Raw genomic sequence first — 15871 nt, 5'->3', positions numbered from 1 at the left:
AGTCCGACCAGCTGTTCATTGCCTACGGACGACTGCGTAAGGGACATCCAGTTTCCAAGCCAACTATTGCTCGATGGCTTTCCTCAGCCATTGCCTTTTGCCACCAACAAGCTGGTAAACCATTGCAGTCTTCAGTGAGGGCTCATTCTACGAGGGTGATGTCTTCATCCACCGCCTTGTTTGCTGGTGTGCCTCTTCATCAGATTTGCCGTGCAGCGACATGGTCCAGCAGGCACACTTTCACCAAGCATTACTGTTTGAATGCCATCAATGAAGCGGATACCGCAGTGGGACAGGCAGTGCTTCGCCATCTGTTTCAATTAGGTGAGCCTCTGTTCCCCCCCCTCCTTGATGTTTTACTGTGATTGCTATGATGTGTAACATGACTGTATTATTCTGGTACTGTCTTGGTTTTCTTCCATATATTTGCCTAGCAATCTCAGTTCTCGGAGTTTACTGCTTTCTATTCTATTCAAGCATGTGAATCTATGAAAGACACCCCTAATACTGGAGAAGAACAATTGTTACTTACCTGTAAACAGGTGGTTCTCCAGTATTGGTGTCTTTCATAGATTCACATGCGACCCACCCTCCTCCCCTCAGAGGCTCTCTTCTCCTCATGAGCTCTTTGTTACTTGTGCTATGAAAATCTGAGGGCTTGAGCTTCTGAGGAGAAGGTTCTAGAGGGTGCTGACGCCTGATTGGCTGTAATTTGGACTAACATAATGACACTAATGTGTTACAAGTAGTTTTTTTCTCTTTACCATGCATTCCTATGTAGGAATAGTTTTTTTGAGGTTTCTATTATGTTTCCTATTCTTTATCATGTATTATGTGTACATATATATTATATATAAAGAGCAGCTGAACAGCAGCGCGCCTTCGGATGCCGCACCTTAGTCCCAGTTCAACAGATAAGTGAGAGAGTTTCGTGCACGCAACCCCTGCGTCAGCTGCTGAGTGACACAACAGAGCTTCAGATCACTTAGGTATTTGAAAGTTTGGTTGGGGGTGCACGTAGCGTAGTAAGAAAAGAGTCCAAAAGAAGTGGTATTTGTATGCAAAAAAAGTGACTTGTTTATTCCAAAAAATTTTTGTTTTTCAAAAGATTCCACATTTATTAATATACATCAGCCAACGCGTTTCTCTCCCTCATCAGAGCAGACGTTACCAGACGGCACGCCGCTCGGAGGATCCTCTGATGCTTAAACTCGGTTCGTATATATGGGACCGGTTTGGCGACACCCTACGCACAGATAGGAAGGATTACGAGGCGGCATCCTTTTGGATCCCTTGTAGCCTAGAATTGCTCCAACTCGCATAAACTTTGCTGTCAGTCAATAACAGGAGACTGACCCTGAATAAAAATAAAAAGAACTGATAAATTACCGGCTAAGAGGATACAAACAACTTTGCACGGTCTACAAGGCAATAGCTAATCATTGAGCCAAAGACCCCAGCTGGCTGACATCTACCCAATTCTAGGCAATAAATAACACGTCCGCTTAGACTTCCAAATTCACTACAAGTGCTTCAAATTTTAAGGCTCATCACAAATCTATTTGCCCTGAGGAAGCTCCCAGTGAGGGAGAGAAACGCGTTGGCTGATGTATATTGATAAATGTGGAATCTTTTGAAAAACAAAAAATTTTGGAATAAACAAGTCACTTTTTTTGCATACAAATACGACTTCTTTTGGACTCTTTTCTTACTACGTGTACCCCCAACCAAACTTTCAAATATATATTATATATATTTATATATATTTAGCATTATTGCTTTTTTATTTACCGTGGGACTCCCACTTCGACGACGGGGAATATTCAAGCATGTGAAACTATGAAAGACACCAATACTGGAGAACCACCTGTTTACAGGTAAGTAACAATTGTTCATACTTTTGAGTTTCCACTTGTGGAGTTCATTTTCTCAGTCAACATCACAACTTTTGGTGGTCTGTCACTCGCTGCCTACTGTTTCAAGGGTTTTTTATTCTTGAACTATCAATCAATAAACTTTTATTCGACTTTCAAGGAAAATCATACAAGTGAACATGAAAATAAACAAGCTTACAATAATTAACTATCAAATCAACACATAAAATGTATACAAACAACAATCACGTTAAAACACTAGATTTTTACAAGCACTATTCTTTTACTATTTTTGGTATTAGAGCTATCTAAAAAGAACTTAATTAAAACTATGATCTGCCTTCACATGATGGCTGTCTGGTTGCCCCAGTATTGGAACTTTCATAGATTCCCATGCTTCGTATCATTCCCCGTCGTCGGACTGGGAACCTCGGTAGTATCACAACCATAGAAACAAAAGAGAAAAAATAGGCCTAGGCCTCATCTCCTTTTGTATCCTATCACCCTCTTTGTGCAAAAGAGACCAAACTTTTGTAAGGACCAATCAGAGCAGCCTCACCCCCTAGAACCTTCTTCAGAGAGCTCAGAGCCTCAGATTTTTCTACCGCACGTTGTGCTAGGGAGTCTCTACTGGGCTCTGATCAGTTTTTCTCATTCTAACTGTTTATTTCTTCAAGTTTTCTACTTCAATCAGGACATGTCTGACAAGGAGAAGAAGGCCTTATTCAGGTCCTGTGCGTCTTGTGGAAAAAAGCGTCTTTGTGGAGGATAAGCATGAAAGCTGTATCTATTACTTATACCCTGACCACAAGGCCACAGACTGCAAAATTTGTAGAACCTTCTCTACTAAGACACTTCGAGACAGAGAGGGATGGCTTTTGACCTGGCTTCAAAAGTAAAGACTCGAAAGGAGGTTCTCTCATCAGATGAAGAGGATTCGACATCTCTGGCTTCCTCTCACAGATCCAAGAAGAGGAGTAGGTCTCCTCCTGGTTCTTCTTCAGCTGAGCCCCCTTCTAAGGCACCTCATAAGATCTCTAACAGGTCTGAGAGGGCTAGTCCCCTTCAATCTGCTCACGAAAGTGAAAAGGAGAGGCAGGGACAGGCTGCTCGATTAGTTACAGCCTCTAAGGACAAAAAGGAGGTTTCCATTACTTCTCCTCCGTCCAAAAAGGAAAAGACTGGTGATAAACACTCTACAGGCACTCCAGGGACCGTGCCTGAGAAAAAGCAGCGTCCGTCGACGACAAAAACATCAGGTACGTCGACGACGATTACTTCTGGCAAAATTCCTGCTACTTCCTTGGCTCCGTCGACCGGCTCGTCGTCGGTAGCGGTTTCAGCGTCGACGACTTCGACATCGTTCAAGGTTCCTGGTTCGTCGACGATAACTTCTTCAACGTCGACGATGGTGGTCTCCGGAAAACAGCTGTCGACGACATCGTTGACGACGAAAACTACGACGACAACGAATTCGACGACGACAATGATGGTGATGACCACGAGTTCGTCTACGAGACCGTTGACGATCATCCCGTCGACGACGACCAAGACTCCGTCGACGAGGCCTTCTGTACCGTCGACGATTCCGTCAACTACCTCCGCACCCTCGACGAATGCGCCGTCGACGAAGCCGTCGACGGGTAAAAAACTGCCTTTTCCTCTGCAGAGAATGAAAATTACACCTGAAATGACGTCTCCTCGACGAGTTTCGACAGATCTACTGTCATTGCTTCTAGATGACGATTCGGAGGAGGATGAGGAAAATGAAGGTCGTTTTGGGGATGCCTACAGTCCCTCAGACTTAAATGTAAAGCAGCAGGAGACTGACACGGAGGAATACTATGAGCAATATGACCATCAGCTGCATCAATATGTTCCACAAGGACTATGTCCACCTGGTTTAGGGCAGGACATGGTGGCCATGCCCGCCTCTTTAATTTCTGACCTTCAGTTGATGCTGCAGGACTATAGGAACAGGTTTCTTTCGGAACAGTCAATGCAGTCTAGGTCTAGTAACCTCCACCTCAGGCGTTGCCTCAAGCGCAGCCAGTGGTCGAACTTCCTCCGTCACAAGTGGTGTCTCTCACACCACCAACGGTCATTCCTAGGGTCCTTTCTCGGACACCGGATCCCGGACCCTCCACTCCTATTCAGCAGGCTACCTCTTCGGATGATGAGGTACAGGTGGATCCCTTGACTGATCCATTGCAGGACCCAGACTTCGATCAAGGAGACAGTAGGTTGCAAGATCCAGACGCCACTGGTCGGGATACTTCTATTTCTCCTCCTGTTGATATAGGGGGGTTCCATAACCTCATGGAGAGAGCTGCAAAGAGGTTTGGGCTACCAATTTCGAAGGAAGAGTCTGAATGTTTCCTGTATGACTTTAAGGATCAGTACAGAAGATCGGTCAAGTCCATCCCTATTATTGAGCATGTGTGGGAGGAAGGTATGAAGATAATGCAAAATCCAGCCACTGTGATTCCGGTTCTCCCCAGGTTGGAACAGAAGTATAAGGCTCCAGATGGCAGTCCAGCTTGTCTTCTTGGGCAGCCGAAGCCTGATTCGGTGATATCACAGGCTGCTCAAAGCAAGTCTAAGAACCCATCAACACCTTTGACTACGCCTCCGGACAAAGACGGTAGGCGCCTGGATAATGTGGGGAAGAGGTTTTCTTCCATGGCCAGCTTACTAGTTCGAGCAGCAAATGCTCTCGCCATTCTAGGCAGATACGATCGCCAGATGTGGTGTGACATGGAGCCTTTCGTGGAAAAACTGCCAGACTCCGCGAGGGAAGAGGCAAAGAGAGTTCTGATGGAGGGAGAAAAATCATCCTCTGAAGTTATCGTCTGCGCTATGGACATAGCGTCCACAGCTTTTCAAGCATTGGCAGGGTCGGCTGTGCTTTGTCGCCAAGGTTGGTTGAGAGCCACCTGGTTTCGTCAGGAGGTCCAAAATAAGATCCTGGACCTCCCATTTGATAGAGAGATGCTCTTTGGTAAGCATGTTGACGATGCCCTGCAAAATATAAAAAAGGATACAGACACGGCGAAGTCTTTGGGATCACTCAACTACTGTAAGGTCCCATTTAAAGGCGCCCGTGGCAGAGGTCTCTCTTCATACAGAGGCAACACCCAACAGAGATATTCCTCTGTCTTCACAATCTTATGAGGCGCAGTATTCAAATCAACGGCAGGGACAATCGGCGTCTTACTCTCGCCAACCTCCGCGAGGGCGTCAGAACCGTCCGGGACGCGACAACACCAAGAGACAATAGCGGCCTCCTGGCTCTACCTACTGTTTCTCCCCTCCCAGTCACATCAGTTGGGGGCAGGATATATTTTTGCCTGACCAGCTGGAAGTGTATAATATCGGACCAGTGGGTCCTGAATATTGTTCAGAGTGGCCATACGTTGGAGTTCCAAGACCTTCCTCCAACGAGAGCTCCAGGTGCCACCCGCACGAAACATCTGGGACTGCTCCACCTCGAAGCCCACCAATTGTTCCTCAAGGGGGCAATAGAACCGGCACCTCTCTCTCAGAGGGGCAAAGGTTTTTATTCCAGGTTCTTCCTGGTTCGGAAGACGGCAGAGACTTGGCGCCCCATACTAGACCTACGAGAGCTCAACACCTATCCCATCAAGCTTTTCTTTCAGGATGGTCACTCTCCAAGAAATTCTTACTCTTTTGAACCCAGGCGACTATTTGGCGTCTCTGGATTTAGAAGATGCGTATTTCCACATTCCAATATACCCAGCTCACAGACAATATCTGCGATTCACAGTGGGAAAGAGCCATTTCCAATTCAAGGTGCTTCCGTTTGGACTTCGGTCTGCACCTCGAGTATTCACCAAAGTGTTGGCACCAGTAGCAGCTTTTCTACGAAAATAATCCCTGGAGGTTTTCCCTTATTTGGACGACTGGCTCGTCAAGGCTCCATCTTTCAAGGACACCTCTCAAGCTGTTTCGGTTTGCATTCAGTTGTTCAGTCACCTGGGCCTTCAATTGAACAAACACAAGTCAGTTCTACAGCCCTCCAGATCCACAAGGTTCCTTGGGGCCATTTTAGACACGACGCAATGCACAGCTCGTCCTTCAGAAGAACGTCAACAGAAGTTGATCATATCGGCTCGCCAACTGTTCTACAAGAAATGCCTTTCAGTCAGACAATACAAGTCCCTGCTTGGGTCAATGTCATCCTGCATACCATTAATATCTCATTGCAGGCTGCGAATGCGTCCTCTGCAGGAAGAACTAGACAAACAATGGTGCCAAGCAGAGGGATCATTCAACGACAAAGTGTTGGTGACACCAAAAATGAGAAAGGCATGCGAGTGGTGGCTAGTGCAGGACAATATTGCACAGGGTCTGACGTTCAGAGTTTCACCATCCCCTCTGATCATGACAACGGATGCCTCTTTGGAAGGCTGGGGAGCGGTGCTCCGAGAGCTTCAAGTCAGCGGGCACTGGAGTCCAGAACAGCGTCAGTGCCATATCAATTTTTTGGAGCTAGCGGCCATTCGTTTGGCTTTGCAGGCTTTCCTTCCCAGGGTCCGAAATCATACAGTGCTGGTCCAGACGGACAATACGACGGCCATGCACTACATCAACAAGCAAGGAGGAACGAGATCGCACACTCTGTCCAAAGAAGCTCAGAGGATCTGGGATTACGCGATTCTACACAACATCAGCTTGAGAGCCGAACATCTGGCAGGCTCTCTCAATGTCAAGGCGGATGCCCTGAGTTGCCAGACAGAGGGGAATCACGTATGGGAGTTAAATCAGTCCATTCTGGAGAGTGTGTTTTCGGTCTGGGGGACACCAACCATCAACCTTTTTGCCACTCCGGGGAAAGCAAAATGCCAGTTTTACGCAAGCAAGGTTCACCATCAGAGATCTCTGGGGAACGCCCTTTCGATAGCCTGGTACAGCGCATTCTTTTACGCTTTTCCGCCAATTCCCCTCATTCCTCGAATACTCAGGAAAATGAAAGCGGAACCGTGCAAGATGATTCTCATTGCACCAGCTTGGCCCCAGCAATTTTGGTACACAGAACTCCTTCTACTCTTCCAAGCTCATCCGATTCGCTTACGACCAATTCCTTCCCTATTGTCGAGGAATCAAGGACAAGTTTACCATCCAAATCCGAAATCACTGCACTTGACAGCGTGGCTCATGAACACAGAGTTCCGTCATCTGAATCTCTCCCAGGAATGTAGAGACGTTTTGTCCCAAGAACGAGCACCGAGCACTAATAAGACTTACAAGGCTAAATGGAAGAGGTTCTGCCTGTGGTGTCAGAGACAAGATCTCCATCCTTAAACTCTACCTCATCAACTTTTGCCATATATACTATCATTGGCAAAGTCTGGGTTGGCGCATTCATCTGTTAAGGTACATCTTGCAGCCATATCGAGGTTTAGGTGCAGTTCTTCAGGCCCTTCCTTATGGTCCTCTAGGATTATTAAACAATTCTTAAAAGGCTTGTTTCGAATGTATCCTCCAGTTCGCCCTCCTCCACCAGTTTGGCAACTCCATCTTGTCCTGGCTCAACTCATGAAAGCTCAGTTTGAGCCGGTGCACAAGGCGGACTTGAAATTCCTGTCTTGGAAACTTGCCTTCCTCTTAGCTCTAACATCAGCGAGAAGAGTGAGTGAGCTTCAAGCCCTCTCCATAGTGCATCCTTTCCTGCAATTCAAATAAGATGTGCTTATCCTTCGCACCAATCCGAAATTTATTCCAAAGGTGCCGTCTGAGTTCCACTTGAATGAACCTTTGATTTTAAAGTCTTTTTTTCCGCGCCCTTCAACGCCTGCGGAACGCACAATACATTCTTTGGACGTTCAAAGATGCTTAAAATTCTACTTGGAGCGCACACGACCCTTTCGGAAATCATCCCAGTTGTTTGTGTCCTACAGCGCACCACGGAAGGGGTTTCCTTTGGCAAAGAGTGGCATTTCCCGCTCTATCTCCAGTGCGATTCAATTCTGCCATCAGGAGGCGGGCAGGCCTTTGGACAGAAAAGTCAGTGCACATTCCACAAGGTCTGTGGCATCGTCGGTGGCTCTTTTCTCTGGAGTCGCCATTGAGGACATATGCAGGGCAGCAACGTGGACCAGTACACATACCTTCACGAAGCACTACTGCCTGGAGACTGCAGGACGAGACTACGCGGCTGTTGGTCAAGCAGTGCTGCGGAATCTTTTCCATTGAGAGGTGAGCTTTCACTACAAGCCCTCCATCCTGGTGAGCACATTTTGTTTCTTGTTGGCTATGCTATAAGTTTATATGCTTTATGGTTATGTGATGCCATGTATCTACAAAATGTGTCTTGGTTATTACTGCTAGCTACTCTGATACAAAGCATGGGAATCTATGAAAGTTCCAATACTGGGGCAAGAAAACAAGTTACTTACCTGTAACTATGGTTCCCCAGTATTGGTAACTTTCATAGATTCCCATGCGCCCACCCTCCTCCCCTGGGAAAGCTCAGTTTTTTGACAGAGATAGTGGCGGTTTGCACAACGGCTACGAAAATCTGAGGCTCTGAGCTCTCTCAGGAAGGTTCTAGGGGGTGAGGCTGCTCTGATTGGTCCTGACAAAAGTTTGGTCTCTTTTGCACAAAGAGGGTGATAGGATACAAAAGGAGATGAGACCTAGGCCTATTTTTTCTCTTTTGTTTCTATGGTTGTGATACTACCGAGGCTCCCATTCCGACGACGGGGAATGATACAAAGCATGGGAATCTATGAAAGTTATCAATACTGGGGAACCAAAGTTACAGGTAAGTAACATGTTTTCTTGTCCTCTATCAGCATAAGGCACTGCCACTGTACTTCTCTTGTGGAGAGCAGTTCAAAGATTCTTGTGTACGCGTCAAACACCATGTCTTCCAAGCCCATTAAGTGTCATGAGAAGACTGAAATCACAAAGCCTCTAGTACTATGAGCGCATTCCCAGTGATAACTTGGCACTGCAAGTAATACTGTGGGAGTCATGCTGCCAGCAGCTGCTCATGGTACATTTCTGCTGTCACATTGCATACGCCGAGCAGTAATGCTCCATCATGTAAGTGGCAGATGCTTCTGTAAATTCCAGAAAGAATATCTCAGCAAAACCCTTGGCTGACTTATCCTTAAAATTCATCGTACTATAATGGGGCCCAAGATAGTACACCAGCCTGCTTACATTTATTTTAGTAGAACTTTGCACGATAATGAATAGACAAAGAGGGCGGGCTCTTACTCCCTCTCCCAATGACAAGTCGTCGACATGAGTTCTTTACTTGACAATGTGAAAAATTAGAGTGTGTGGAAAAAGACACTGTATGAGCAGCAGGTCCAACAACATGACCTTTAATGTTCACATAATTATATGTATGTAAGAGCAGATGCTTACACTCTGCCCCTTAACTGGAACCTCCAACAGGCCGAAGCTCTCACTTAAAACTTGAACAAGTTTGGCAGTCACATTGTCAGTTGATATGTTCGTTATACAGCCCACACCATATAACTATAGGTGCAAAACATTATGTTTATATGTAAACTCAACGAATATATGTAACTTTAAATTTAAAAAGAGATTCTCCGCGCATATGTTAGGCCAAGAAACCCTTCAGGAAGGCTATCTTATGCTGATCATAAAAAAATTGCCTGTGGACTTCTATTCACTTACTCCATACATGTTTGTATTTATCATTTAAAGCCACACGTTGAGTACTAACCACCTACTCATAACTACAGCATGAAAGAAACTTTTCCATGTGTTTATTGGAATCCTTCAGCTTTACTTCAATTGACTGTTCAGGTCTGTGCACCTTTTCAAAATGCTGATTCTAGCAGTTCTTTCTCTGGAAATGTTGTCCTAGTTGTCTTTATCAAATTGAGGTGGGAAGTCCATACACCTCAGTGGTTTTAGCTTGAAGAAGGCTGCCATCTGAGTCACATCTCAAGCCGCCAAATGCAAAAGGACACCTCTAGTAAGAGCCTAGTTGCACTCAGCCAGCTTTGAGGGCCTGATTTCAAGTCTGGTTGATGATGATATCCGCCAGACAGCAGCAGTTGTCTCCTCCTCCCTATTTAGAGTGCATAGGCACTTTGTGCACACTAAATAGGGCGGATGGGATAACCACCATAATCTAAATAAGGCCTTGAATCCATCCTGCTGGCTCTAGTGTCCAATACCATCTATTATTGTCGCTCAAAATTGCATCCTGGTTGTTCATCTGGTGGTTACCTGGTGGACCTGGAATGCATGCTTCTGCTAAATTGAGTAAAAACGCAGAGGTCAAGGAACTCCCGCTCTCATAATGTGAAATAAAAGGAAAAAGAGGCACAGTGAAATAAGATTATTGCCTAAGATGAATCAATTTGATCAGTTATAGAAGCAGAGATCGGTGCCATGTTTCCTGGTTACACTAGATGGGTGTCTTTCTCTCTCCAAATGTAACGCTTTCTCTTTAAATCTCTGAGTAGCTACATCAGTACTCTGGTTTTGTGTTTTTTGCAGCTTTTTTATAGCGTGGACTCTGCTCAAGGGCATTAGCACCGTACAACAGAACCAGGCTACATTACACATTTTTGAGTGCTTCTTAGGCATGGGGCAATTAATTGATTTGCCCAGAATCACAAGAGCTCTAAGCAGTCAGTGATTAGAACCTTGTTTCCCAGTTCCAAAGGTAGCAGCTCTAGCCTCAAGGCCACAGCCCCTCCCTGTGTTACATAAATACACGTATTATATGTTATAGTAACAAGACTGTTCGAGGCATATGAGCTGCAGATCGTACACTTAGCAATAGATCGCCACCTGGTGTTGGGCTCGGATGATTGCAGGTTGTTGTCTTCTTGGAAGAAGTCTTTGTAGTCACGAGATAGGTGACTCCACCCTTGGACAATACTGCGCATGGTCATCGACTCCATCCTCAGATTGTTTTTTTCCGCCACTGGGTTCGGATGAAAGTTTTCCGCTCTGACTAGAAAAGACTTTTTCAGCAACTTCGAAGCATGAAACTTTATATAAACATTTTCGACATCGAATAGACTTTTCGACATCACCAGCTACATTCCTGTGCGTCGACACGGGCCGTTGGGCCTATCGGCACCGTATGGCCTACGCCTCATGGACAGAACTCCATTCAAGAGATACCCGGTACGTCGAGCAAAATTCCCTCATAGCGACCATCGCGAGGTCTGCAACCTCTGTCTGTCGCCGGAACACTTCGAGTGGTCCTGCACAGCCTGTGCCTCCTTCTCAAACATACACCTGGCAGTAGAACACATTCCAGGAATTCACAATCAGATAGCAGATCTGTTGAGTCGTCAGTCACAACACATTCACGAATGGGAGATACACCCACAAGTACTTCAACCATTCTTCCAAATGTGGGGGCATCCACAGGTAGATCTGTTTGCCACCCACGAAAATGCAAAATGCCCAACCTTCGTCGCCAGGTTTCCACACCCACGGTCGGAGGGGAATGCGATATGGATGAACTGGTCAGGCAGATAGATTTGCGTACGCTTTTCCACCTCTCCCACTCATTCCACTAGTAGTACGCAAGCTCAGACAACAGTCTCTCAAACTAACACTAGTGGCTCCCACACGGGCACGTCAGCCGTGGTTCACCACACTACTAGATCTCTCACTGGTTCCACATCAGAAATCACGGCTCACGCCATCCCTGTTAACACAGAACCATGGAGAAATAAGACACCCAGATCCAAGCCAACTGAATTTGGCGATCTGGCTCCTGAAGTCTTAGAGTTCGGTTACTTAAACCTACCACCAGACTGTATGAACATAATTAAAGAAGCTAGAAGACCCACTACCAGAGCATGTTATGCCGCTAAGTGGAAAAGATTTGTAATATATTGTAACAATAATCACATTGATCCACTGGATGTTTCCATCCAAAATATTATTTGCTACCTTCTACACCTACAAAGGTCCAGTTTGGCTTATTCTTCCATACACCTGCATCTGGCAGCAATTGCAGCCTATTTACAGAATAGGCAACATCTATCTCTCAAGAGTACCTGCAATAAAAGCATTTATGGAAGGATTAAAACAAATAATCCCACCTAGGTTACCGCCTGCTCCAGTATGGAACCTAAATGTTGTCCTTAGAAGACTTATGGGACCCCCTTTCGAGACTTTACATAAGTGTGAATTGCAATTCCTAACATGGAAAACTGCTTTCCTTGTTGCCATCACCTCTCTCAGAAGAGTTAGTGAAATACAAGCATTCACGATACAAGAGCCATTTTTTCAGATACATCCTAACAAAGTGGTTCTTAGGCCCAATCCTAAGTTCCTGCCAAAAGTTATTACTCCTTTTCACCTTAACCAATCAGTAGAGCTACCAGTGTTTTTTCAAAAACCGAACTCTGTTGTAGAAAGGGCTTTACACACCTTAGATGTTAGAAGAGCTCTGTTATACTACACAGACAGGACTAAATCCTTCAGAAAGACAAAACAACTATTTGTATCTTTCTCTCACCCACACAAGGGCAATCCCATCTCTAAAGGAGGAATTGCCATATGGATTCTAAAGTGTATACAAATATGCTATCAAAAAGCTAAACGTACACTAACGGTTCCTCCTAGAGTGCAAACTAGGAGCCTCTATGGCTTTCTTAGGAAATATACCACTAGAGGACATATGCAAGGCAGCAACAGGGTCTACAATTCACACCTTCACTAAACACTATTGTGTTGATGTGCAAGCCAAGCAGCAAGCTGCAGTAGGCCAAGCTGTCCTTAGAACACTATTTCAGTATGCTGCAACGGATACAAGCGACCACCGCTAGGGGAGACACTGCTGCACAATCGATGCGAAGTGTACGATCTGCAGCTCATATGCCTCGAATGGAAAATGCTACTTACCAGCAGGCATCTGTTCTTGGCATGTAGAGCTGCAGAGTCATACAGGCCCTCCCGCCTCCCCGGGACTTGTATCCGTTCCAGTACTCATCTTACTTAGATGCACACGCATGGAATCCTTTCTCTTTACTTCTACTAACTCCATCATTTCCCATCATGGCGAAAAACAATCTGAGGATGGAGTCGATGACCATGCGCAGTATTGTCCAAGGGTGGAGTCACCTATCTCGTGACTACAAAGACTTCTTCCAAGAAGACAACAACCTGCAATCATCCGAACCCAACACCAGGTCTATTGCTAAGTGTACGACTCTGCAGCTCTACATGCCAAGAACAGATGCATACTGGTAAGTAGCATTTTCCTTCTTGAAACAAGTGATGTAAGTTAGCCGTGGGGGCAGAAACCACATGAAGGCTTTGCTCGTTTTTGGCACAAGGTTTCAAGAGGACATCGAGCTGAGCCAGAGTCAGGCTTGAGCCTTTAGCGGCCTGCCCACCTGTATTGTAAATGTATTTCTCTGTGGTAGTTCTTTATTTAGACTATATCGGTGTCCTTCCTGGCCTTGTTGTAACCATTTCCTTTTTGCTGCTTTTGTTTCAGGCTCATGGCGGTCGAGGAAGAGTTGAAGAAGGACCATGCCGAGATGCAAGCAGTTATTGATGCGAAGGAAAAGATAATCGATGCACAGGTAGTGTTTCAACCTATGTCACTTGCATGTACACCAAATTGCCCTTAACAGCAGCTCTGGCCCGCAACCCATGCCCCAAAACGAAGAGACAGTTCTGCTTCATTTTGGCCATCACCTCTCCCCCTTCCATGCTGATGATGGCCGGGAGCCGTCATGGCACACAGTGCTTGTGTGCTGATGACGGCTCCCGGCCGTCATGACCGCACCCGCGATCGGAATGTGTTGCACAGGCGCAGAATCACGGCCGCGCCCAAGGGGATAACACTAGAGGCTGTTATGAAAATGTGTGTATTTTGAGACCCCAAAAATATTTTTCACAATTTTTTTATGTTAGTAAGCACACAGCAGCACCCTCAGCAGTAACGTCTTGCAAAAGCAGTGACTAAATAAAAGTGGAATTTGTCTATTTCATTTCACTGTTTCTTATTCAATGGGTTTTCTTTGTCTTCTTTGTTTGTCCTGCCTTCCGAACATTTCTTATTTACTATGTTCTGATTGGAGGACTTGTCTGCTTCCACGACTTGCATTCAGGCACCTGTTTTTTTTCTTTACTATTCTATTGCTCCAGCTGTAATTTTTTTCTCTTAATTTTTTTTTTGTTTTAAACCCCTGCTCCTCTGTTGCTCCTTTCAGCCAATTTTATATTTATTTAGCAAGTGCAGAACAGCACTTGTAAAAAAGCATTAGCAAAGCCAATAGGTTTGCATTGCTTTTAAATGGCGAGACCAATGCTTGTTCTTCTTACTTTTCTCCCGAGTACATCTTTGTGAGTACTTTCAGAAGTTGTAAGTGTGTAAGAAAGAGAGCCGTTCATTGCAGTATATTAATTTATTTATTTATAAAGTTTTATAGAGCAGAGATGCTCAGTGTCGCCACAACGAAGTGGGCCCACTGTTAAGTTACATAGGTTAGAAAGAAGACAGAGTCTAGGTTCCCCTAAGAAAAACGACCTGTGAATTTCTATGGCAAAGACTTAAAAGAAAAAAGTGCTGAACATACCAGACCATCTGACTCCGACTACTAAGTAGGTGTAAGCATTTACTACCATTATGAAGTTATAGTCATCATCACGGAATTCAATAGTCCTACTTACCTATGTGATACCAAATACTGGATCACAAAAAATTATTTGTACTAAAGTTGCAGCCATAATCCGAATTGGGGGATGCAGTGTCAAAGGAACCCTAACTAAACCACGCATGCAATATTTTTATTGTGGCGAAGATAAGGCACAAGGCATACGGTCATCAACCCAGTTGATATGCAAACAGTAGGAACAAGCAGTCCCATTGTCGATACACAGCCATATATGGCCCACATCCCGGAGGCAGGGCGGCGCAGGAGTAAAGCATGTATGTTAGTAGGGAAAATTGCATTTGTGCTCCAAGTATCATTAAAAACTTTATCAGTGTCTACGCCAGTTTTCTTATGTCGCACTCCTATACTACATAACAGTTTAACAGTAACTAATTACCCCATGAATGTCATTTCTAGTGCTGATCCGAGTAAAGTAGGAGATGCATGCAAGGGCCAACTAGGTCGCGGTCATCACAATTCAGTGTGGCCTTATGGGAATCACAGCTAAATACAGACATATCTATCAAGGAATATCGGCGTGACCACAAGGGACCCCTACACTGCTTCTAAACACCCCGCATCAGACTCTTTCCCCCCCCCCCTCACAGCCAGACTCCGAGGACGCAGAGGAAAACAACTCAGCGCTGGTGGCGTCCGAATCATCCCCCTCCAGCCCCTCTATACACATTGTTCTCCAGGCGAGTAAGTCATCCTGGAGCTTCCCATCTTTGCGAGTGCGTTGCATTGGTGTCTCCTCTGCTAAGGCCCATTCCTTTGCATCCCTCAACCAATGAGAAATCTCAGGGGCCCACTGACCCATCCAAGTAAAGGCCACCCGTCTCCTCGCCAGAACCAGTAAGAGTTGCAGAAATTTATAAGACAGACCTTTCTTTTTTGGCTTAGGCACTAACGCCAGCACATAGTGGAGTGGGTCCAGATGCAACCTAAGGTGTGTGGCACGGGCAATGTACACCACCACCCTCCGCCAGAAATCCTGTACTAAAGGACATTCCCACGCTAGATGTAGGAAGCCCGCCCTCTCCATCCCACATCTAGGGCAATTATGGCGTCTATCTGTCGACATAAAATGGAGGGAGACAGGTGTCATGTAAGTTCGGTGGACAAAATTAAAGTGTATAAGTTTAAAACGCGCATTGCAGGAGACTTTGCGAGTCAACAGTCCAATCCGCTTTCTCTGAGCAGGATCCAACTCTATCCCCAGGTCTGCCTCCCAAGCCACCCAGGCCGGCGCTAACGGGGGGATCGACTCTCTGCGCATGGCAGAGTAAAGGAGGGAGATCAGGCGCTTACCTCTCCCACAGGATAGAATGATGTCCAGGGTATTAG

The 15871-nt window shown here is 45.6% G+C and overlaps 1 protein-coding gene across 6 annotated transcripts in view; it reads left to right on the top strand.

The window, feature by feature from the left end:
- Positions 1-15871, top strand: part of RASAL2 (RAS protein activator like 2) — a 785014-nt gene that overhangs the window by 746915 nt on the left and 22228 nt on the right. For all 6 annotated transcript variants that reach the window (XM_086956462.1, XM_086956457.1, XM_086956450.1 and 3 more), the window contains one exon: positions 13360-13447. In XM_086956462.1, coding sequence (XP_086812588.1) covers positions 13360-13447 — 88 coding nt within the window. The remainder of the gene's footprint in view (positions 1-13359; positions 13448-15871) is intronic.

The sequence above is a fragment of the Lissotriton vulgaris genome, chromosome 1_1 (genome assembly GCF_964263255.1).
Source record: "Lissotriton vulgaris chromosome 1_1, aLisVul1.2, whole genome shotgun sequence".
Classification (NCBI taxonomy): Eukaryota; Metazoa; Chordata; class Amphibia; order Caudata; family Salamandridae; genus Lissotriton; species Lissotriton vulgaris.
The sequence above is the reverse complement of the archived record's forward strand: the minus strand, read 5'-3'. Positions and strand labels throughout refer to the sequence as shown.